Raw genomic sequence first — 25,231 nt, 5'->3', positions numbered from 1 at the left:
CAACACTGCCGCAAAACACAAGTCCTGATCCCTTTATTAAGAAGAAGAAGAGTTTGGATTTATATCCCGCCCCTTCTCTCCTGTAGGATACTGAAAGGGACTTTCAATCTCCTTGCCCTTCCCCCATCACAACAAACACCCTGTGAGGTAGGTGGGGCTGAGAGAGCTCTGGAAAGCTATGAGTAGCCCAAGGTCACCCAGCTGGCATGTGTGGGAGTGCACAGGCTAATCTGAATTTCCCAGATAAGCCTCCATAACTCAAGCAGCAGAGCTGGGAATCAAACCCAGTTCCTCCATATCAGAGTGTACCTGCTAGACACTACACCATTGTTAGATAAAATCACTTTATCTAACCATTGGTAGTAAGAGAAAGTACCAGAAGGTACTATTTTCTCTGTTCCGTTAAATTAGTCCAATAAAGTTACCATGATGGCTATTTAATATTGAGTATTCTCTCCCAACTCTCCAAAATGGATAAATGTTTGCTTTGGGATCCCTTTTTTAAATGACTAAACTTCAGGTTGAGGGTATTCTGATGTAATCAATAGTTTCTGGCATCTCTAGAGGAAACTTTATTCTATCATGCATTATGCTCTTGTTTTATCCCCACTGATTCATTACTGGGATATACCCAACAGCATACCGCAAGAATTAAATTGCATCAAACGACAGTAGATATAAATAGGGATGCTTTTTCTTGTGCTTTCATGCCTCATTTTGGACCCAGAGGTATTGTGTTATTTCAGTGAAGAAAGAAATCATGTGAGACAGTATGCTAACTGTCATTAAATCAAAGACACTCACTTGTGCAGTTTTGTGTAGTTGCTCCAAATGAATAGGTTTAGATAGGATTATTTCTAGTCTCCCTTTCACATGAAACTCGATGTGCCTATATATATGATTGCACTATCAGTCTGATATTTTAGTTTGAGAGAGTCTGAATCATTTTGCATTGGAATGAAATAAAAATAGTAAAATAGGCCAGGTGTAGAGTTAGTAGGCACCACTTCGAAGAGCTAACTAGATTACAGCAGTATGAAACAGTCACTGGCACTCTGGAACCATATCATAAAGCAGGAGGAATTTTCATGAATAGGGGAGCAAGGGTTAAAATATAGATATAGATGATAATAGGTATAGATATATCCATAACTTGATTCAAAGGGCAATCTCCTGTACATTCTCAGGTTTCTATACATTGGTTTGGTTTAATTGGTACCATGGATGGATTTTTGAAGAAGCCATTCTCTAAAATGTCCTGTCAACCAACTGTTGCTCAACCTGGACCTAAGAAGGAAACAAGCTGGGGAATGCAGATCAGGTATGTCTATATCCAAACATACTGAAAAGGGTTGTTTTTTAATTTGTCTGAAAAGGTTCCATAGATGAATGTTGGACTGCCAAAGAAGACAAAACAATAAGATGCACAAAATAAACAATGGCAGGAGCTTGAGTTTTACATCACATTTCATGGACATCTGCAATTGACTTATGCCACCCAGAGGATTGTACAATAAGGTCTATGTGATGCAAAATGTATATTTAATCACAAAGGTATGGGAATGTTTTCAGAACAAAAAATATACAGGATAGGGATCTAAATTAATGGATCTTAGTTGGATGAAGCTGGATGGACTTTGCTCAAGTATAACAAGGTTACATGGACTTATATCTCTGCTCTAGTTTGCATAATAAATATACCAAACAAATAACATTACTTATATTTCTGTTAACCTCTGTGTGGAGTAATGGTGGGATTCAGCAGGTTCACATCACTTCAGCAGAACTGGTTGTTAAAATAGTGCTTGTAAACAACCAGTTGTTAAATTATTTGAATCCCACCACCGGAACCGGTTGTTAAATTATTTGAATCCCACCACTGGTGTGGAGGTGTGTGCGTGGGGGGGGGGGATTGAACTCCACTAGCATTTCTTCTGATTTGGGGGAGAGAATGGAGAAGATCCAAGCCATAATGTTTCGAGTGTTGATAAAAGCCAGATAGATGTTGGCTACCTAAGGCCACCAAACAACTTTATGGAGGATGCAACTTTGAACCATGGACTTGGCAGGTTCACTTGTCTTTCCACCATTGGAGTCTTCTTAATGGGGTTAAAGTCAAAGTCCTTCTGAGACATAATTCTTAAAACAAGAGAGGAAATTTGGGTGCTGTGTGGTTTCCGGGCTGTATGGCCGTGTTCTAGCACAGGGGTAGGGAACCTGCGGCTCTCCAGATGTTCAGGAACTACAATTCCCATCAGCCCCTACCAGCATGGCCAATTGGCCATGCTGACAGAGGCTGATGGGAATTGTAGTTCCTGAACATCTGGAGAGCCGCAGGTTCCCTACCCCTGTTCTAGCAGCATTCTCTCCTGACGTTTCGCCTGCATCTGTGGCTGGCATCTTCAGAGATCTCTGAAGATGCCAGCCACAGATGCAGGTGAAACGTCAGGAGAGAATGCTGCTGGAACACGGCCATACAGCCTGGAAACCACACAGCACCCAAGTGATTCCAGCCGTGAAAGCCTTTGACAATACAAGAGAGGAAATGATTACATTTATTCCACAATGGAGAGAATTTGGAAAGTCACCCTCTAGGGACTAAAAAATGAGGAAAATTTGAGAGAGGGGGTGAAATCTTTCTAAACCAACATGTCATTTTATGTCAAGACATGTCATAATTTTCTGTTAAGTCAAGACAAGTCATAATTTCCTGTTGCTGTAAGTAGTGGCTGACGGAACAGCTACAACTATGTAACAAAAATCGATGTTCAAGGGATATCTGTGAGTGTTATGAAGCTCATAGCATTTCATTACGACTAAATATGATTTTCTGAGATCTGCAGAAGTACTTCTATCACATGGTTATGTCTGTTTTTGTGTTTATAGTGTTTTGATTAAAAATCATGAACCTGTCCTGCTCTGAGAATCAAACGTCCATCAAGGAATTCATACTACTGGGATTTGAAAATATCAAGCAAGAAAAGAGTTTCCTTTTCATCCTCTTTCTAACCATGTATACCATCTGCTTGTTAGGAAATTTACTCATAATTGCTGTGGTTCTCTTAAATCAGGCACTCCATACCCCCATGTATTTCTTTCTCGGCAACCTCTCTTTCCTAGATGTCTGTTACATCTCCGTGACTGTACCAAAAATGTTGGCAGACATTTGTGTTGAATCCCCAAGCATTTCCTTCATGGGATGTGCAGCACAAATGTACTTCCTTGTCACTTTAGTGGGCACAGAGGGATTCCTTCTGGCATCTATGGCTCTGGACCGTTTCTTCGCTATCTGTCGCCCATTGAGCTATACCCAGTTCATGAATAAATGGACATGCCTCCAGATGGCTACCATATCCTGGATTTGTGGTTTACTCAATGCTTCCCTCCACACAACACTCACGTTCCATCTGTCTTACTGCCGAACTAATGGGATCAGCCATTTTTTCTGTGACATCCCTCCACTGCTGAGTATTTCTTGTTCAGACACATCAGTCAATGAAGTCGCTCTTTTCACTGCAGGCGTGTTTGTTGGACTTAGCCCTTTTTGCTTCACTCTAGTCTCCTATGCTTTCATTCTTCATGCCATTCTGAGTAACCAACAAAAACGGCAGGGTCACAAAGCTATTTCCACTTGTGTTTCCCACTTGGCAGTTGTGATTCTGTTCTATGGCTCAGGCATCTTCACTTATTTCCGTCCTACCTCCAGTTACTCTCTTGAAAGAGACCAGCTTGTTGGGGTTCTATACAATATTTTAACCCCAACACTCAACCCCCTTATTTACAGTCTGCGGAATAAGGAAGTGAAATTGGGAATGAGAAGGTTGATGACATTTCATTATGTTCCTAGTTTAGTGCGCTGAACATCTGATGAGGGGTTTCGTTTTATTTTTAATGATTATCCAGGCTTTTTGAACTTATGTTGCTAGGTAGCTAATTGTAATGTTTGTAAAATTATATGTTGTGTTTTAAAACTTGAATGTATAAGCATCTGTTTTTGTAAGCCACCTTTGTTTTGAAAGATGAAATGCAATGCAGTAAATAAATGAATCAAAGTTGCACTCAGTGTCTACATTCTAAAACTAGCGGTACTCGGCCATGCGTTGCTGTGGGTTTTTGTGGTGAAATGGTACGGACACTCCCTCCACTATGGTGGGTGGGTCATATCCAGATGCTGGGGCCCCTCCCTCCCCTCCCTTTCATGTCACCCCTCACTGTCTCCCCTCCCTCACTTCTCTTCCCTCTTCCCTTCTCTTCTAAAAACACTCTTGCCTGGCTGACTACAGTGGATGGGAATTTTCAGAGGAATTGGCGCAGCAGTTACTGAGGCCCTTTCCGCACAGGCCTCCGGGCACCCTCACGCTGGCAAGAATTCTGCCGGCGTGGGGGTGGAGGCTGTTCGCACGCAAGTGTGCGAGCGGCCCCAGCAGAGGCCGGGCGCGCAGGAATGAAGGCGGCTCCGCAATGGAGCTGCAGTTCTGCTTCCCTGTCCCCTCTTACTGCTGCCTTGTGCCCGTAAAATTAAGCCCACTGCTGTCTTCCTAAGCCCACGCCCATGCTGCTCTCCGACACTCCAGGGTCGGAGGGCACAGCCGCAAGTAAGGGGCTTGTAAAGACAGCAGGGCTGGCCACGGGGAAGTGAAGCTGAAAATATAGAAGCTAAAGAGGGAAAACAGCGTGTTCCCGGTGGTGCCGTTCGCACAGCGCCGCAGGGAACACGCTGTTTTCTCAAAAACACCCCTTTAAAGGGGTGTTTTTGAGGACGGCCTGACGCCGCCCTGAGGGAGGGGAAGGGGAGCCAGGTCGGCGCTGCTGCATTTCAGCAGCGCCGGCTGTGCGAACGGCGGCCTGGGGGCAGCGTTTTTACCGTCCCCAGGCCGCTGTTTTTGGCCCGTGCGGAAACGGCCTGAGTTATACCATCACTAACAAATACACGGTTTGCTTTTTATATATATAGATAGAATCTGAAAGGCCTGTTTTACACATGTACATTATACGCCAATGTTTCATAGTAGAATAATGCAGAGGAATTATGAAATGGTAAGCTAGGCTTCACTGCTCGAGATTGTGGAGGTGAGTGTCACCTTCTTTCTACTCCTCTCATGTAAAAACTTTCTTCATATTAAAAAATACCATTAAAAAGAGTTTATAATCTTTTCATGTTGTTCTAGCTTTCTATATAGGCAGCAAATAATTACTGTAAGGGAACTTTGAAAAAAAAGTAACTTTCCCACCTGGAATTTGAAGCAATTCAGACGATTCCATCCCCTCTGCACCTAATGACCACTTTGTTTCTTGGCATTACAGCAGAGTGCATACTGTCAGAACACAGAAAAGCTCAATTGGGCCTGCATGTGTGCTCAGAACAGAAGAAAATGTATTCTGATCTAACTAACTAGATGGACAGTGGGGCTATACACATCTTAGTGAGAGATAGAGAGATTGGATAAATTGTGTGTGGAGAAAAAGCAGGAAGGAGAAAGTTTCCCTGAGAGTAGGAATAATGTGGTCATGTACATTTTCATAATGCTTACTGTAACAATTTAAAAGGTTGTGTGTGTTTCCTTAAATGAGAAGTAAGTTGTAGAAGGAAGAGGGTGATAGGGGGATGAGAGAGTGATGTGACTGGCTGGCACTTAAGAAAGGTGGTGAAGGTTTGTTTGTTTGTAAGAGGGAGAGAGTCAGTCTGTCCTGACTGAAGGCACCTTCCACACACACAAAATAATGCATTTTCAAACCACTTTCACAACTGTTTGCAACCACAACTGTTTGCAACCGCACAGCTTCAAAGAGCACTGAAAGCAGTTTGAAAGTGCATTATTCTGCATGTGCGGAATGAGCCTGAGAGTGAAAGTGGCTGATGTAAACTGAGAACAATATGATATGGAATATTTACAATATTTATAATTAGAGTTGATGATGTTGTATTGTGGATTGGCTATTTTATAGTGCCATATTCACTGTAGTTTATAATGTTATGTTTTTGTGTGTGGGTTTTGCTCTGTTTAATATTGTTGTATAATGTTATGGTGCTGCTATGATCTTCTACCCATGGTTTTGTGATTATGATATTATGTTTATTGTTGCCATGTGCATTGTGAATTAGCTTGCTGCTGATATTGTTATATTGCTGCTAGGTAATGTCATAATGTTATATTGATGATGGTTTGATTATTGATATTGTTACTTGAAATACTGTTTGATACTGCTGTTATATGTTATGTTATTGATATATATATTTTTTGTTGTGAACCAGCCCGAACCTTTCGGGGGAGGGCAGTATATAAATTAAAGTTCTATTCTATTCTATAAATAGGTATGACAATTCAATGTGAATTAGTAAACTTACAAATTCGTATATTATGCCTATCCAGGATCTTAACTACATGAATGTTTTGCTATTTTTTCTAGTCCCAAATGGATTTATTACATAAGATAGTCTCATGAGTTTTTCTGTGCAATTAAGCTGCATCGAGCATTGGTGGGTATAAGTAAAAGACTCCTCTGTTTGAGTTAACTTGGTGAACAGTGAACCGCTCTGAAGCAGGAAATAACATTTCAACCTTTTCCAAGTAAGGCTGTGTCTTGTGTCTTTAAATCAAAAGAATTCAATCCGATTTTTGATGGAGATGAAGATCTGAATGATTTTGCTGAACTGGAAAAAAAGTGCATGAATAGTTGATAGGAACAGCATTTGCTATTCTTTTGAATGAATGTGTTGCTTTTTTTATAAATTAGAGGAATTTACTTCTTACTCATAGTTGGAGTCTATTAGAAAGGCTTTGAATGTGTAATTATTTATTAATATACTCCTTTTTCCATTTATTTCTCCAGGTGGCTGTCTTGGTGAGTAGAAAATATAAATGGTCCCAAGCCAGCAAGTTGAGTGGCACTTTTATTTCCTTCTGCTAAATATGGGGTTGAATCCAGTCTAAATTTTTCATCAGCAGAACTTTCCTGTCTTTCCCCCACTGTAACACATCTCCGCAAATCTGTTCTTAGAGGATAGTGGACATGGGGTACATGGAAAAATGTCATGGGGGTGGTTTTGGCAATGGGAAGGAGGAACTGGTGGAATTTTCCTTTATTCTGAATCAAACCCATAAAATCAGTGGACTTTGGTAGGTCTGAGGCTTTGTCTGCACATATAGCAGAATGCAGTTAAGTTGGACTTTAATACTTCAGGTTGTGGATAGGGACCCTTCTTAATGGGACACCCTGTTTAAACTCCCTGAAAAATTTTTTCAAGCCAGCTATGCTAACTGTCCAATTATAAGTCTATGAATTATAAGTCTATGAAAACTTTGGAAACTATTTTTGCCCAAAGAAAAACAAATCAATTTACAAGATAAATTGTCTCACCATTAAGAATAATCTCTCCAGATTTGCAGGGGTAGTGGTGATGCTTCTGAATATTCACACCCTATGGCCGAGAAAGCCTTGATAAATTATATTTCAAAGGCTCATTCCGCACATGCAGAATAATGCATTTTCAAACTGCTTTCAGTGCTCTTTGAAGCTGTGCGGAATGGTAAAATCCACTTTCAAACGGTTGTGAAAGTGGTTTGAAAATGCATTATTTTGCGTGTGCGGAAGGGGCCAAAGTTTCAGACGAGCCTTTCAAACGAAGGCACAGAGTCCTCATCCAGTATATTTTGACCCTTGTTTTGGTACAAGACGGACAACCTGCTTAAAATGCTGGAACTCCATGTTGAAAAGTACTCTGCATGTGTGTAGACCATGGCTCCCCATCACAAATGTGAATTCTAATTCAACCCCTCTTTATCAATTAGTGTCGATATATATTTCTAAGCACCACTAGAAGATTACCACTATGGAAACGATGCTCCCCATTAAAAGATTTAACCACTGGGGAAATCAGTGGTAAACTTTGCACGCTGAAAAGGCCATAGAGTGAAAAACAGACTTCTCTTTGAACTTATATGTCACTGCTTTAATCAGTTTCAAATTCCTGTCTTTTTTTCCTATTTGAAGTAGGCTTCCCCTTTCATGGAAGAACCTGGAGAGAACGAGACGAATCTCAATGAGTTCATCTTAGTGGGATTTTCAGACCTGGCTGAGCTCCAAATCGTGCTCTTTTTGCTGTTCTTGGTGACATACCTGATCACCATAATAGGGAACATGCTCATTATTCTGCTAATCAAACTCAACCCTCCCATTCAAACTCCCATGTACTTCTTCCTAGTGAACCTCTCATTCTTGGAAATTTGTTACACTACCAGCGTGGTCCCACAGATGCTGATCCATTTGTTAACAGAGCAAAAAACCATCTCCAAGACTGGCTGTGCTGCCCAAATGTATGTCTTTGCTATCCTGGGACTGACAGAATGCTGCCTCCTAGCAGCTATGGCATATGACCACTATGTTGCCATATGCCATCCTTTGCATTATGCAGTCATCATGAATCACCAGGTCTGTATTCAGTTGGCGGCAGCATCGTGGGTCACTGGCATAACAGTGGAAGTGACTCAGACAACCTGGATCTTTACTTTACCATTTTGTGGTTCCAACCTCATCCAACACTTTTTCTGTGATATCCCACCCTTGGTGAAAATGGCATGCACAGATACCTTTAAAAATGAAATTGTAGTCTTGACAGTGTCAATACTATTCATCATGGGGCCATTCGTACTCATAATCCTTTCCTATATGCGAATTGGGTATACTATCCTTAAGCTTCCTTCAGCAGAAGGGAGAAAGAAGGCCTTCTCTACTTGTTCCTCACACCTCATGGTGGTCACGTTATTCTATGGGACAGCCCTATTCACATACTTGAGGCCCAAGTCTAGCAGTTCTCCAGGAAGTGACAAAATGATTGCTCTGATGTACACTGTGGTTACTCCAGTTCTAAACCCGATCATATACACCTTAAGGAACAAAGAAGTCAAGGGAGCTTTTAAGAAGACAGTTGCAAGAATGATCTCTGCACAGAATGCAGCAATGTGAACCTTTGAAAAAGAGGATTGGTTAGTGAAGCAGGATTTTTCATCATTCACTGTTTTTGAGAATTAGCCCCTCATTTCTGATGCTTTGTTTCTGTAATTTGTAGTTTCTTGCTATAGCTTTGCTTTGGAAAATTACACCTGAGATTTTGTGGATAAAATATTAAAAAGAAAATGTGTTGCATTTAACTACATACTGGTCCTTTTCATGATACTCTTTGAAGAATTTATGGAAGCTTCAAAAAGTGAATGCACAGAACCTCCAGGAAGCATAATCAAGTCAGTCTCCCAATGTCTCTTGCTTTGATGTCTGCCCCCTACAACTTAAAAGTAGTCTAAAGATATCCAGAGAATTGAGATGATCTCCAACCTTCCCTGCTCTTTTCCTCGTGTCCACAAGTCAAGGATCTACATTCTATCAGCCTACTTTTGAATGGAGCACCTATTTCTTCAGTCGGATCATGTCCTGGTGTCCATGGACTCATCCTGTTGGGGTCAAGAGGTAACTGTGGACTTGAAGCTTCTTACCTTGTTTGCTCCAGTAACTGCTCCTCTTCTGTTATTTGGGTGTTGTGACTCAACAGGTTCCTGTGGTAGGATTGCTGACACATTTACATTATCTGTGGCTGATTCCACATGGGCCAAAAACAGCAGTGTGAAAATGGTGTCAAAATGGTGTAAAAGGGTTTAAAATGGTGTGAAAGTGTTTATACTGTTTTCACACCCTTTTCACACCACTGTTTTTGGCCCATGCGGAATCAGCCTATGTTTATACTTGGGTAATGCAGAAATAGCAGAGAGCAGCCCAAAGTCAAAGCTTGAGGTAAGGCATAATAGATGTGTTACATGAGAAAAAAATATGCTGCAAAAATGGTCCATTTATTACTACTGCAAATGATTACAAGGGAAATATAAATAAACCAGGAAAGGGAAACAAAACCAAACAGAGGAATCCTGGGGTGGGTGGTTTAACTGGTCTATTGCATGCATGGCCAACTTGAGTACATCAAAGCAAATACTGGAAAGAAATTGAATCCTTCTGCCAACCCCACTATTTTTATGCAGGCTGTGGAAAAACCCTTAGCACACATCGACAAATGAAACAAAACTTAATCACACTTCACTGTAGTAAAATTATAAATCTACCTAAATGTCCTTGATGGAATCCTTCTTCCATTAGAAAATGTGAATAGAATATCTGCTGGAAAACTGCTGAGATAAGAGCTATTCAGGAAGAGTGTTCAGTTAATTAAAACTAACCTGCCCATGTTATTATTAGTCATGTTATTATTAACGTCACAGAAAGGTTAGAATTACAGTCCTGTTCTCTCTCTAAATAGTCCTAATTAGAACAGGATTTTGGATGACCTTTTTGTCATTTTAAAAGCATCGGGAGTATCTCCTCACAGCCTTCCAAAATTCCAACCATAGAAAAACATGTATGGAAGTTAGAGTTGCTAACTGGGGGACCTGGAGATCTCCTGGAATTAGAACTGATATCCAAGGATAGTTCTCTTGGGGAAAAATGGCTGCTTTCCTGGGTAAACTCTATGGCCGTGGTGGCGAACCTTTGGCACTCCAGATGTTATGGACTACAATTCCCATCAGCCCCTGCCAGCATGGTCAATTGGCCATGCTGGCAGGGGCTGATGGGAATTGTAGTCCATAACCTAAAGGTTCGCCACCACTATGGTATTATACCCCACTGAGATTCTGCCCTTCTCCAAACCATTCTCTCCTCAGGCTTCACCTGAAATGTTTTTGTATTTATCAATTTAGAACTGGCAGCCATAAAGAAGTCCACCAAGAGATAAATGTGCCTGCTGTTTTTTGATTCTCCCCTGTTGTGTTAAAAAAAAGAAAGAAAAATCAAGCATAAGGCAGGCCATTGTATAGGGGTGATGGGTTCTTGATGACTTTTTGAGTCACAGGGCCTGGGTTACTGAATCTATTTTAATATACAAAGGCCTTGATGGGATTTCTTATTAACAATGGCCCCTTCCGCACACACAAAATAATGTGTTTTCAAACCACTTTCGCAACTGTTTGCAAGTGGATTTTGCCATTCCGCACAGCTTCAAAGAGCATTGAAAGCAGTTTGAAAGTGCATTATTCTGCATGTGCGGAATGAGCCATAGAGAGTGCCTGCCAACATTCAGGTGGATCCCAGAGTTCTTCCAGAATTTCAACTGATCTCCAGCCTACAGAGATCAGTTTGCCTGGATAAAATGACCGCTTCAGAGGGTCACTCCATGGCATCACATTCCTGGTGAACTCCCTCCCCTTCCCAAACTCTGCCCTCCCCAGGCTCCACCCCAAATGTCCAGGAATTTCCCAACCTAAAAGAATTTCCCAACCTAAAGAGTCTGGCAATGAGCATGTCAGCAAATATTCTGGAGAAAAGACCATCTATGAAGCAGCCAGGTGTGTAACACTGGATAGTCTACATTTAATGGTGATGAAAGGTACTATCAAGTCGCAGCTGCCTTATGACAACTCTGTAGGGTTTCAAGGCAAGAGACTTCCAGACATGGTTTGCCATTACTTGCTCCTGTGTGGGCTGAATTAGCATCATGTTATTTACATTGAAACAATGTGCATTTTTATATATAAAAAGGACTTTCTTACCTCCTCCTTTATGTACCTCATGAACCTGAACAATCCCAAAGGAATTGGGGTCCAATCTCCCTTTACAGTATGACAATTCCAACTATTACATCCCAAAAGACAATGAACATTTCTCCAGGGGCAATAGTACCCTTAGAATAATGATCTATTTGGGGATTATGAACAAATACTTTAGCACAAGATCAATTATGTCTTGCATATATATTAAAGTATAATTACTATTGGATGGGCATTGACTTTTGAAACTGTGATAAACACACCTTTCGGAAAATATAAGTTCAGAAATCAGTCATCTTCCCAAAGTAAGAAGTTATTCCTTTATATTTGAAAGATAAAAATGATCAGTGTCCATCCTTGTTCTATAGACTTGGGACCTAGAAATGCTTTATTTGGGTATACGGATATGGCAAAATGACCCCTTAATCTATAAGTTCCTGTGCCAAAACTACAAATTAGAACCTAAATAGTAACTCATGTAGGCAAAAAGGCTATATTTTTATAATTAGCATTCAGACTACAAGGATACCAATTCATACAATCAAACAAAGTTCAAGTCCACTGTTATATATATTTTTTTTTAAATTCCAGGGTATAACTTTTTGTGAGTCAAAGCTCACTTCATCAGAGAACATCATACGTTAATGCAGGATAGCCAACAGGGGCAATCAGGGTTTTTTTTTTTCTCATACAGCCTTAGGATATATACACAAGTGACTCACAACAGTTTCCTGTAGGCTAGTAAAAGCCTACATGTAGAAAGGGAGTGATATATTCGTGTTCAATGGCATGAACTCTATGAAAATGAGAAGGATAGTATCAAGTGAGGGCGGGGGAAAGAAGAATTTTCATGAAAGGTTGGAAGAAAGGCAAGAAGAAGCAATCGTTTCATGAGAAAGTCTAGAGAAAATTGGCACAAAACGATGAACAGAAATTTAGTAACTTAAAGTTTATTCTGGCTACATTTATATCAGTATGCTTTAGAACTAGGGAGTACAATAGTATGCTTTAGAACTAGGGAGACTGGCTTGCAAGTATTATTCATTTTATTTTCCTATGTTTGCTACTCACTTTTGCTCAGCTCTGCATTTCTCCTTTTCTGCAATCAAGAACTTCAATTATCAGGGCTTTGTTTATGCATTAGAGCTATGGTAGTCAGCAACCAAATTAAGATTAATTGGTCAATTAAAAAATAAGAAATCTCCTTCCTGTATTTGAGTTACTACAAAAGGAAAAATTCCCACGGTTTCCATTATAACCTTGGTAATTTTGATTTGGTGGTCAGAAAAAGGATGGAATCCCACCAATGTCACAAAAAATAGGGTTTAGTTCCCACAGGGGCTAAAGTGGCACTTCTCCATAAGCTTGTGGTGAATCTATAAAAGATATAATTTGTGTTGAGATGGTGAAGCAAAACTGGAGAGATGGAATCCTCATTAGGGTATAGCACAAAGTGGGTGCTGAATCAAATATCACTTCCTGTGTAATAGAAGACAGTACCATTTGGTAAGAGAACATGCAAGTTTCTTCAAAGTAATTAGAGAGACCCATGGAGCTGTGAGAGATACTTGGTTGCTTAATGTACCTTGTAAATTAAAACTTATGCAAAATCTGATCTAGTATTTCATCTGTTTTTATCCCAAGGTTTATAGTCCCTGAACAAATGTAAAGCCAGAGATGCAAGTGTAATTCCTAAAATGAAAATGAAGGGAAGATTTTTTTATAAGATTTCTATGTCTGGAAGTAAGTTCAAAGAATGAGGACAATAGTAAAGTGCTATTATTAGACAGCAAAGACCATCATGTTATGTATGGTCCCTGAGAATAGCTGATGGCTGGAAATGAAGAATAAAAGTTTTGGTACAAAATAAAATGGTTGATGTGTAGAATCAGCTGCAGTGCAGAAAAAAGGGGTTAATCAATATTTAGTTGTTAAAGTAATATTCAAGCCTTTAACTAAAACCTTATAGCAGAACGACTGCAAAAGTCTCACAATGCTAATAATTTCTTAAATATCCTCTTCTTTATTTGCATTGTTCAGATTAGACATCATGACCTTGCCTTACTCTGAGAATAAAACATCTTTCACGGAATTCATGCTGCTGGGATTTGACAATATCAAGCAAGGAAAGGGTTTCCTCTTTGTTATCTTTCTCATGCTGTATACTATTTGCTTCTTAGGGAACTCATTTATCATCACGGTGGTTCTCTTAAATCAAACCCTTCAAACCCCTATGTATTTCTTTCTTGGCAACCTCTCTTTCTTAGATATCTGCTACATTTCTGTGACTGTACCCAAAATTCTAACAGATCTTTGGACTGAATCTCCAAGCATCTCTTTTCTGGGCTGTGAAGCACAGGTGTATTTCCTTGTCACCTTAGTGGGCACAGAGGGATTTCTTCTGGCCTCTATGGCTTTGGATCGTTACTTTGCCATATGTCGCCCACTGACTTATACCAACTTCATGAATAAAGGGATTTGCTTGAAGATGGCTCTGATGTCCTGGACTTGTGGCTTTCTCAATGCGTCAGTCCACACAGCACTCACATTCCGCCTGTCTTTCTGCCAATCTAATAGGATTAACCATTTTTTCTGTGACATCCCTCCATTACTGAGCATCTCATGTTCAGACACATCAGTCAATGAAATTGCCCTTCTTACAGTGGGTGTCTTTGTAGGGCTTAGCCCTTTTTTCTTTACCCTAGTCTCCTATGTTTTCATCCTTCATGCCATTTTGAGCAACCAACAGAAAAGACAGAGTCACAAAGCTATTTCTACATGTGCATCTCACTTGACAGTTGTGATTTTGTTCTATGGCTCCAGCATATTTACCTATGTCCGTCCAACATCCAGCTACTCACTAGAGAGAGACCAGCTTGTGGGAGCTCTATACAGTATCTTAACACCAACACTCAACCCACTTATCTACAGCCTGCGGAACAAGGAAGTGAAATTGGCAATGAGGAAACTGATTAGTACTAGATCATTTCCTTGTGGAATTTAGAACTGTCCTGAAAAATGGAGCTCAAATGATACCTTTCATATGGGATATTTAGCCAGCTTTAGCTTTTGAACGCAAACAGATTTTTTTTCTATGTTGAAGACCATAACTAAGGGGGATTTTTGTTGCGGGCATTGTGCAACCTGCCCTCTTTCAATGAACTTCAAAGAGTTTAAACATCCATTTATAGAATTCAAATGAACCCTTTACCACATGTCAAACTAGACAGTGTATTTACCTTTTACAATGTCTTTAGGGTCTCATGGGAATGTCCATGAGAACTTTAAAAACTAGGCTTTTAGAACATAAATCCAAAATAAAGAATGCACAAACGCATACTCCTCTAATGGCACATTTTATTGAAAATAAACATTAAGAAAATGCTATTTAAAGTTCTGTATCCTATACAAATATAATGAAAGTTTATTTAAAGGGATTGATCTGAGAAGGCATTTACTTCAAGTTGAGGCAGAATGGATTTTCAAGCTGAGAAGCAACACAGTGAAATAGCAAAATCCACTTGCAAACAATTGTGAAAGTAGATCGAAAGAGCATTATTCTGCACTTGTGAAAGTGCCTCTACTTTAGTTTTCTTTGCTTAACTCTAGAATCAAAATAGAACAGTAGCTTTTTAATCTCCTGTATTCCTCTATCTTCTTAATGAATTTCTGTAAAATTTCTGTGGTGCATAGGCACATATTCACCAAGAAAAACCAGCAATTTTCAAAATGCATTCTATTTAGATGAAAAGAGACCATGGAAGTGTTCTAAAATGAGACTGAGGCCGCTTCCGCACAGCCACGCTGCACAGCCACGGTGGGGGTTGGGTCGCCATACGTAACTTCCCTGTGACCGTCCGGCACATCGCCGAGGCCAGGGGACACGCCACCTGCCCTGCGCGACCGCTTCGGAGTTACAGGGCAGGGGGGGGGCATGTCCCCAGGCCTCGGCAACATGCCGGAAGGTCGCAGGGAAGGTAAGTCGATCAGGAAAGGGGGGAGGGATGGCGCCTTCCAGCCACTGCCATTCGCATGGCAGCGACTGGAAGCCGCCGTTTTCCAAAAACCTTACTCAGGGAGCAAGGTGGTAAGATGGCGGCTTTATGCCACTGGGGAGGAGCGAGGGCGGCGCGGCTGTGAAGCAGCTGCACCCCCAATGCGAATGGCTCCCTAGGGACAGCGTTTTTGCCGTCCCTAGGGCGCTGTAAACGGCCCATGTGGAAAGGGCCTGATACTCTGTATATCATCTATCCATTGGACCAGCTGTTTGTTTGTTCACTTGTTTTTAGAGCTTTCCAAATTGACTGTTTCAGAGGTTCTTTCAGTCTCCTGACAACTAATCTATTAATCATTTCAGGGAATAAGAAAAATAATTGATGAGATTATTTGAGATACTATGACCGAGTTTTGACATCCATGTTGCTTCCATCTTGAATTCAACTGGTGGACATAGGCATCTTACAGCCCAACCATTGTAATATGGAAATTCTGAAGACACTAAAAACTTATGGTGTGATCTTGTCCATATCTATGCAGAAAAAAGTCCTACTGAGTTCTGACAGATGTTTTCTTGCCTAAGTGGATTCTTGTGTGCTGACAGTTATCAAAACAGAAGTTTTATGGAACGTTTAAGGATGTGTAGCAGGGGCGAATGCCCGTTTCAAGATTTCTTGAACAGGTGTACTTCCCCAAGTCCCACTTTCAATTCTCCATGCCAAGCAACACCACTTCAAGTGTAACTAATTTTCTTCACTGCCAGAATGGGAGTGAATTGCTGAGCACAGCTTTGGCCCGGACCTCTTCCCTCTTCCCTCCACCCACCACCACCACCCCACTCACTCACACCGCTGTGTCTCCTCCTTTCTCCCTTTTCAGATTAGTTACTTTAACTTTGTTAATTATTACATTGATACATCAATATAAACAGAGAATCATTTGAAACCAGGAAGAGTTATCAGTTCTAGGACATGATCCTGTTCTTCAGCAGAGTGTAGTTCAAGCAACTGCTTTGCCTCTTTCTTTTGCAAGGGTCATTTTTTTTTGGAAAAAGACTACAATATCAATATAACTGCTATCACAAGCATATCGATATAATAGCAATTGAAAAAAATCAACCAGGGGAGCAAAAAAAGATGAATGGAATCTGAAGCCAGATCTGGAGTATGAACACACTGAAAAGCATCCTTGGGGTGATGTGGTTCATTGAATGATCTTTGAATGATCACTTAAATGGAATATGTCACACATTTTAAATATTAATGAAGAAAACAGGTGGGACAAACTGTAGCTTGCCTGAATTATCATGTAGAAATTTAGCCTATGAAGCATAGAACCCACAGGATGGGGTGGGGTGTGTGATGCTCCGGGTGCACCCTGGTGCGGGGGCATGGCTGGGGCACAGCTGGGGCCTGGTGGGGTATTCTGGGGGCATTCCGGGGTGGGGATGGGCAGGGGTGGGCACATGGCAGGGGTGCAGGGCACATGCACACCTAGGGCTCAGTTCCCCTCGCTCCGACCCTGAGCACCACACAATTATATATCCATCACAGTGCTATGAAGGATCACCAAAGACACCACTTTATTAAAGGCAACCGCAAAGCATTTGATGCTCTCTGACTCCCGTGAAGCCTTCTAAGTCAGGCTGGCTTATTGATGGGAGACATATTTACCCAATTGGTGTAACTTTAGAGTCTCTATTCTTGCTTTTGACCATGAGCTGCCTGCTGCCATTTTAGTCTTCTGGCTTCCCACTTTACTTTGCCTCTAAGGCCTGTCATAGCATTTAAGAGTGTGTGGACATAGAGCAGATCCTAGAGCATTCCATGTTGTCATTTCCCATTTATGCAAATGGAAGGTTTCCCAAATCATTTCTAGTTTTCATCAGAAATGCCATTAGCCGCCATTTCTTCCTGCAATTGCTTCAGGTGCCAGAGACCAAAAGCTGTTACCCTATTACCTCTACCTTGTTTTATCCTTCTCCCTGGTTGGATTCAGCCCTTAAACTATCATAGCTGCAGAAGTTATCACTATCCTAGTTGCCTAAAATCAGCTAGAAACACTATAGAACACCAAAATCACCTCTCCCCAGCTTCTCCCCATTCATCAGTCTTTCTTCTAGGCTATGCTATTAGGCAATAAGCTTAGCACATGCGGGCTGTTACTTATATTACAGTTAAACACCCCGTAGGTTTGTGAGGAAGGAAAACACTCTTAAGATTCATAAGCTGGGCACCATTTTCCTTAGTATTCTTGGAGTATATGTGACTAATATCCACATTATCCCCACATGTCTTGAAAACCTTAAAAAAGACTTTGTAGGAAAGTGAAGTTTTTAACCTTTTTTTAGTTCAAGAATCTAATATGTTTTTCTTTAATACAAAGAGATGTGGGGGAGGGGGGAACCAGGGATATGTTTTGATGATGGTATCTGCATATGGTGAACTTGGATAAGGGTTTGGATACAAAAGTTTCTATCATTATGGAACCTTCCTCTGGTGCATGAATCTTTCTCCTCTGGAGAAGACATGTTCTACTAGCAGAAGGCTCTTTTGCTAGCACAAGGGTCATGCTGGCAGGGGCTGATGGGAATTGCAGTCCATGAACATCTCGAGAGCCGCAGGTTGCAGACCCCTGTGCTAGCAGAACAGAACCTTTGGATCAAGTCCATAGTAAAGAGGTACAAATACAATGCTATATTTGTCAATCAAGTTGTAATTTTGACACATATAACTTTACTAATAGAACAAACATGAAAGCTGTCGGTACCATTTTATTTAGCATCGGTTCAAATGTGTATTGTTTATTTCTTTGTATATTTGTTAATGTAATTGTGAACAAAACCTTAAGAGACTTCTCTATTTTGGCAGAAAAAGTACTTCTATTTGGTAATGTGTCCTTTTACTGAATATGAGATGACTGTTACCCACATCACGCTGTCCTGTCAGCAGGCAAACTTAATAAATCTAAATGTTTGGCTTAAGAATGTTTGGTAAACACAGATTGATTGTTACCTGTGAGGTAAATATTAAATTTGTTTTGTTTTGAAATGCACCAGAACTTGCCTCAAGAATGCTGTGCTCTTATATTGATTGTTACCTGTGAGGTAAATATTAAATTTGTTTTGTTTTGAGATGCACCAGAACTTGCCTCAATAATGCTGTGCTCTTATAATATCTCCTGCCCTGGTATTTAACCCATTTACACATTGTCCACTCATGTTACCAAGAAGAAGAATAGAGGGAAACAAGAACAGTATTTTGTTTCTTTGTAGGACAAGAAAAGGTGTTGGTGTCCAGGAGCAAACTATATACAACTGTAGTTGCATGAGACTTGTCTAGGAGAAAGATTTATTACAAGATAATATGTAAAAGAGAATGTTAAAAAAACAATATTTTCACACAAATAATTTAGGAAGTCTTCGGAATGTTTTCAGTTCTCCCATGGATCCAGAGTCGGTTCTCCAGGCCTACTAATTGTGGATTTTCCAGCATCTTGCTTGCTTTGACCCCTAAGTAGTTCGACTTGTAGGATAGAATTTCCTTAGCATCAGTCTTTTCAAACCCTTTTTGACATTTTCATTTCTCAAGCTGTAGACAATGGGATTAAGCATGGGGGTCACCACACTGTAGATAAAAGATACTACCTTGTTAATTTCCATTGTCTGCTGTGGTGTGGGAGACACATACATGAAAATCACAGTTCCATAAAACAACAAGACCACAGTCAGGTGGGCAGAGCAGGTGGAAAATGCCTTCTGTCGATTGGTAGCTGAGGACATCCTTAGGAGGGTGACCAAAATGCAAGCATATGAAAGCATGATCAAGAGGAATGTACCTAACACTATGACAAATGAGCTGACAAAAATGGCTGTGCTGAGGACATATGTATTACTACATGAAAGACTGAGAAGTGGTACACAATCACAGAAGAAGTGGTTGATAATGTTGTCACAGTAGTGCAGTCTACTAAGCACGATGACAGGTGGGCAAGGATTGATAAAACCAGTAATCCAGGATCCTAAAGATAGGAAGATGCATACTCTGTTGCACATGAGTGTTGAGTATCGCAGAGGATGGCAGATGGCCAGATAACGATCATAGGCCATGACAGCAAATAAGAAGCACTCCGTAGACCCCAGGAAGAAGAAAAAGTAAGTCTGCATGAAACATGCTGGAAATGAGATAGCTCCCTCTTTTCCTAAGGAGATTTCCAGCAGTTTAGGAACAGTGACTGAAGTGTATCCAATCTCCAAGACTGCAAGGTTACTTAGGAAGAAATACATAGGTGTATGAAGATTTGACTCTGCCTTTAGTGTCAATAGTAGGATAATATTTCCCAAAAGAGTGAAAAGATAGATGAGGAGGAAGATGATGAAATACAAAACCTGCACATTCTTATTACCTGGAAACCCAACTAAGATGAACGTAGATGCTCCTGGGTTATTTAATGTCACGTTGACCGTCATTTGGAACACAAATCGAAAGAAGGAAAAATCTCAGTCTTCATTGGCTTTGATGAATCCTGGGGTAAATCCGTGTAGGGTTTCACTGAATGATTTTAAATACATAAGAAACATTCTTAGAAGTGAAACTATTTTGTATTATTTTATTTTATTTCATCATTTGTTTGAACTGGGATAATTCAGATTTGGTGGACATGTCTGCAAAGTTTGCTGAGAAGCAAAAGTAGACTAAACAAATATGATATACCTGGCAAACAGCTTTGAGCTGCTTGCGAAGAACCATTGGTGTCTTTTGCCAGCAGGTATTTTTGTTCTTTTTTTAAATGAGAGCCAATTTGGTATAGTGGTCAAGAGCAGAAGACTCAGACTGTAATCTTGAGGACTTGTTTTGATTCCCCACTTCTCCACATGAAGCTTGCTGAATGACCCTGGGCCAGTCTCAGTTTTCTCAGAACTCCCTCTGCTCACATGGAGGCAGGCAATGGCAAACCACCTCACTTATCTTGAAAACCCTATGGAGTCACCATAAATCAGCTGCGACTTGATGGCACTCTCCACCACCATTTTTACTTTATCAGGCATACTCCGATAAACAGTGACTGGCCATCCTTCTATTATTTATTTTATTTTTATTTATTTTATTAAATTTCTATACCGCCCTTCCCCGAAGGGCTCAGGGCAGTGTCCATCATTCATATAAACAATTAAAATCCATTTCACCCCCAATCCCAGTTAAAACCATATACAAATTATAAAATTCAAAGTTGAGATGGCGATTAAAATTGTTTCCCCTTTTCCATTCCTACCCCCATAGGAGGCCAGATTTTTTCACAGAAGTGAGATGTTATCCCGGCTGACCAAATGCCTGGCGGAACAGGTCCGTTTTACAGGCCCTGTGGAAACTCTAGTGCTTTTATGTATATGTTTTAATTTAATTATTCTATAATTTTAACTATATTACTTTTTTATGTTTGTCACCGTGCGGACACTGATCAGGTGGAAAGACAGCATAAAACATTTTAAGTAAATATTTATTAAATAAACGTCTCCCGTTACTACTGTTTGTTCCAGCTCTACATCCTGTTTTCCTGAAAACATTGGTTCAGGAATATGTATTTGCTTCATATCTTCAGCAGTGAAGACAGAAGAGAAAAAAATATTTATCTTCTCAGTTATCTTATCTCCCTTTTGTACTCCATTAATTCTATAGCCATTCAATCGTCTAACTATTTCTCTAGCTGGTTTCCTGCACCTGAAATATTTAGATAATTCTAAATGTGTTTCTCAAAATCCTTTTTTGTACCCCTAACTGTTGAGTAACTGACTATTAATCTTTTTTCATGTTTTCTTTTTTATTGATTTTCAAACTTTATAAATAAGAGAACAAGAAATTTAACAATTAATAGGAATAGCAATAATTGCAATCTTATATACTTTCTTTTACAATTTTAAAAGTAAAATTCTGTAAATTAATCATAACATTAATATGGTATATCTAGTTTTTACAAATAAACTTATACTTAACTGAATAATAAAACTGCTATGTAACTTCCTCTTCATGTTAATGCTCTATCTAATGCTATGTGTGATGTGTCATCAAAAGATTTATCTTATTTGTTCATATACTTTATAAGTAAACTCCATGTTTTGTCAAGTTTTTCTGGGTTTCCTCTTGATTTCCATGTTAGTTTATTGTCATGATATTTGTTTTATTTCTTTCCCAGTTTTCTAACACTAGTAAATCTTTTGTTTTCCAAAGTTTTGCTATTTCAATTTGGCTATTGTTAAGTAAATGAATAAATTGATATTACTGACTATTCATCTTAAGTAGGTAATTCACAGCAATTAATAAATGTAGGTTTATTTTACATGCCAATTGAAGTACTTTAAAAACATTGTTTTCAGGAAATTGACTTTTCAACCCAATCTTTGTTTTAAAGTTATTTAAATTTCCATTACAAAAAAGCCAAGCCAGTTCACAACATTATAAGGAATTTTAGAATTGCTATGCTTACACTGATATAATTACATCCTAACACAATGCCAAGTATAGAAAAAAAATCAGAGAACATCCATAGAAAATAAAGCAGTTACAGAAATAGTTTCAAAGACAGCATGATATTTAAATAAAGCAGGAAAATCCCCTTCTTAACCCTAACAAGCAACAAAATATACCTTAATTCAAAAACCATCATCAATAAAATAGCAACCATTGCAATTTTTATTACAGCTTAATAAGCATATGATAATACTATACCCAGCAGAAAAACACCACCATATTCAGTTGGTTCCAACTAACCTTTCTTCTGAGGTAAAAAAAAAAAACCAGAAGGAAGTCCTCTTTCACCATGAAAAAGATTGTGTTGAGAATCATGGGACACACAGGGACAAAATTCACATTATATGGAGGCTGACATAAGGAAGGGTCTTGGGTGACACTGAGCAAAAAAATTGGCTGGGTCCAACTATGCCTACTCTTTATTTATTTATTGTTTGGATTTGTAGACCGCCCCGAGGGCCTCTGGGCGGTGTTATAAGTTCTAACTTATAATAATAAAAGTAATGTTAAAGGAATAAGCCCTAACCTGGATATTCCAGGCTAGGTAGATCTCATTAGATCTTGGAAGTGAAGCAGGGTTGGCCCTGGTTGGAATTTGGATGGGAGACTACCAAGGAACACCAAGGTCACTAGGTAGAGTCATGCAGTGAAAAAAGTACCTCTGAATGTCTCTTGCCTTGAAAAACCTATGGGTCACCATAGGTCAGGTGTGACAATGTCAAAAAAAAATGAACCCCAATTAGTAATAAATAAAACATATCATGGATGTGGGTTAACATGCAACAAATACACTTAGCTAATTTTTCTCCCTAACTGGTCTAGCATTGTTCTAGAGTTTACTAAATGATTTCAATGTTTCTTTTCATCTCCTGAGAGCTAATCAACTAGATGGTCCAAAGAATGTAGGGGGAAAAAAAACCTGATTCAGTAGCTGAGTTTCTGCAGTGTGGTGATGAAGAATGTGAACTGTATGTTTGGATGCCCAGTTGCCTTTGCTATGGACTTATTCAGTGCCCATGGACCCCAAGACTAATATGATGTAAATATTTTCAGCACTCTACAGTTATACCCAAATGCTTAGCAAAGATACTATGAAGGACTTATGGTGTATTCTTGTGCTTATCAATGCCCCACATGAATCCATAGGGTATTATGCCTATCAAGCACCCCTCAGATATGTATACATCATAGCTGGACCCAAGCATCATTTTCAGGTGGGGGGGGCACAAGTAACATACACCCCACACCGCAGTTCCTCATCCTATATAGTCCTCATCCTATTCATGCAATCTCATTTTTATTTTAAGAAATTCTAATTTAATTTGTTCTAATTCTGACATTATCAGTCCATATTCTACATATCTGAAAAAGGCCCCCCATTCAGTTTTTGTTTACTAATCAAACCCTGCCCAAGTAACTTTAAGTCAAGTAATGTCAAAGTGTTATTTTTCTGGTCTTTTTTCATTGGCTGATTCCGCATGGGCTAAAAACAGCAGTGTGAAAATGGTGTGAAAACAGTATAAACCCTTTTACACCGTTTTAAACCCTTTTACACCATTTTCACACTGCTGTTTTTGGCCCATGCGGAATCAGCCATTGTAAAATCATGAATCTCTCCACACAAACAGCCTGGTCAATTTCTCTTGCAAATTAACATTCGATAGGCAAGGTGGCTAGGCCCACATTTAGCTTTTGGGAAGTGGCCAGTCCAGCCCCAAGAAGCATTGATGTGAATCTCCTCCAGTGCTTCTGGTGGCTGATGTAAGTGTGGATGGGTTGGGGAGCAGTGGCAGGAAAGGCCCTCTGGACAGAGGGGGAAGGAAAGGAAGTGGCAGCCCCAGCCCTGTGAAACAGCCCTGAGGTGTGCAGGATGCAGCCGCTGATGTGTGTGTGCCATTCACTGTACAAGGGTAGCATGGGCCCACCCCCGGGGAATTTTAGCTAGAGCTTGCCATCTGAGTTGTTTTAACTGTTTTTAACTTTTTATTGTGTCTTTGATGTTTTATGATGTTTTATTGTGGTTTGTATACTGCCCAGAGCCCTTTGGGGAAGTTTGAGTGGGAAAAAGAGATAAATATGTCAGCAGGAACCACGATCCTTAGATCTGGCTTCCTGCAATATAGGTCTCTGCTGACAGCACAATAAAGGCTACTGATTTCATATCTAGAGTCTGAATTATTGATCGTTGTGCAAGGACCTGACATGTTTCCCAGATCTTAGTCTGACATTTTGACCACTATACCATGCTGGTCATTCCAATAATATATCTCGATAATGAACTAAAAGTAATGCAATTACTAAGATTTTTTTAAAATGGACATTTAAAGTTTTATGATACAATGGAGTTGGCACAGTCAGTTTTTGTGCTCAGATCACTCAGGCCGATTGCACACAACATGTCCGCTGCACAATAGGGCAAATGTCCATTGCAACAAGATTATTTGTACAGACATGTTTTCTGGAGATGTGGTTTTCACTTTCCCTTTTCTCCGGTGAGACCACTTCTAGTACAAGCTGGACACAGTTAGCTGTGGTGCCCAAATCACCCAGATCTCCTCCATAGTACACACACCATCCCATATGGCCTTTGTTAATGTAAATCCTATGATGCCCAGTAAAGCCTTTTGGGTGGCAAAAAGGGCGCCCCTCCTACCTGTTTCACAACAGAGAAGCAGATCATAAGCAACTCAGTGTACGAAGAAGAAGGAGAAGGAGGAGGAGGAGGAGGAGGAGGAGGAGGAGGAGGAGGAGGAGGAGAAGAAGAAGAAGAAGAAGAAGAAGAAGAAGAAGAAGAAGTGTGGATTTGAAGCTCATTTTTCTCAACAAGGAGTCTCAAAGTGACTTACAAACTCCTTCCCTTCTTCTTTCCAAGAGATGCCCAGTGTTGTCCATGGTAACAAGTTGGCATTATTTGTTATTTCTTAGTCATTACTAGGGTTGGTAGAAGGGCAAAAAATTCGGCCCCAGTTCGGATTTGGGCCAGCTTGGATAGAGGAGCTCGGATTGGCCGAGCTCCGAGCCTACCAGGCTCGGATCCATCCGATCCTGCAGGAACATCCGAGAAATTCGGATGTGGTTTTATTTTTTGTTTTGTTTTCACATTTTGTCCTGCAGGGGGCGCATTTT

At 40.0% G+C, this 25,231-nt stretch overlaps 4 protein-coding genes across 4 annotated transcripts; 3 read left to right on the top strand and 1 right to left on the bottom strand.

The window, feature by feature from the left end:
* Positions 1-733: 733 nt before the first annotated feature.
* LOC125444752 (olfactory receptor 5V1-like) lies at positions 734-4,055 on the top strand. Its single transcript, XM_048517395.1, has 3 exons — positions 734-762; positions 1,188-1,321; positions 2,887-4,055. Exon 3 carries the CDS (start codon positions 2,904-2,906, stop codon positions 3,858-3,860), a length of 957 nt encoding a protein of 318 aa, XP_048373352.1. The 5' UTR covers positions 734-762; positions 1,188-1,321; positions 2,887-2,903; the 3' UTR covers positions 3,861-4,055.
* Positions 4,056-8,007: 3,952 nt separating this feature from the next.
* LOC125444761 (olfactory receptor 10A4-like) lies at positions 8,008-10,515 on the top strand (the record flags this gene model as incomplete). The annotated part of the gene is made up of 2 exons (XM_048517405.1): positions 8,008-8,921; positions 10,491-10,515. Coding segments are annotated over exons 1-2 (939 nt in total), but the record flags the coding sequence as incomplete, so codon positions are not given.
* Positions 10,516-13,635: 3,120 nt separating this feature from the next.
* On the top strand, positions 13,636-14,589 carry LOC125444112 (olfactory receptor 5V1-like). Its single transcript, XM_048516550.1, has one exon. The coding sequence runs from the start codon at positions 13,636-13,638 to the stop codon at positions 14,587-14,589; it is 954 nt and encodes a 317-aa protein (XP_048372507.1).
* Positions 14,590-19,092: 4,503 nt separating this feature from the next.
* On the bottom strand, positions 19,093-20,049 carry LOC125444111 (olfactory receptor 6F1-like). Its single transcript, XM_048516549.1, has one exon. The coding sequence runs from the start codon at positions 20,047-20,049 to the stop codon at positions 19,093-19,095; it is 957 nt and encodes a 318-aa protein (XP_048372506.1).
* Positions 20,050-25,231: the final 5,182 nt, after the last annotated feature.

The sequence above is a fragment of the Sphaerodactylus townsendi genome, linkage group LG15 (genome assembly GCF_021028975.2).
Source record: "Sphaerodactylus townsendi isolate TG3544 linkage group LG15, MPM_Stown_v2.3, whole genome shotgun sequence".
NCBI classification, from domain to species: domain Eukaryota; kingdom Metazoa; phylum Chordata; class Lepidosauria; order Squamata; family Sphaerodactylidae; genus Sphaerodactylus; species Sphaerodactylus townsendi.
The sequence above is the reverse complement of the archived record's forward strand: the minus strand, read 5'-3'. Positions and strand labels throughout refer to the sequence as shown.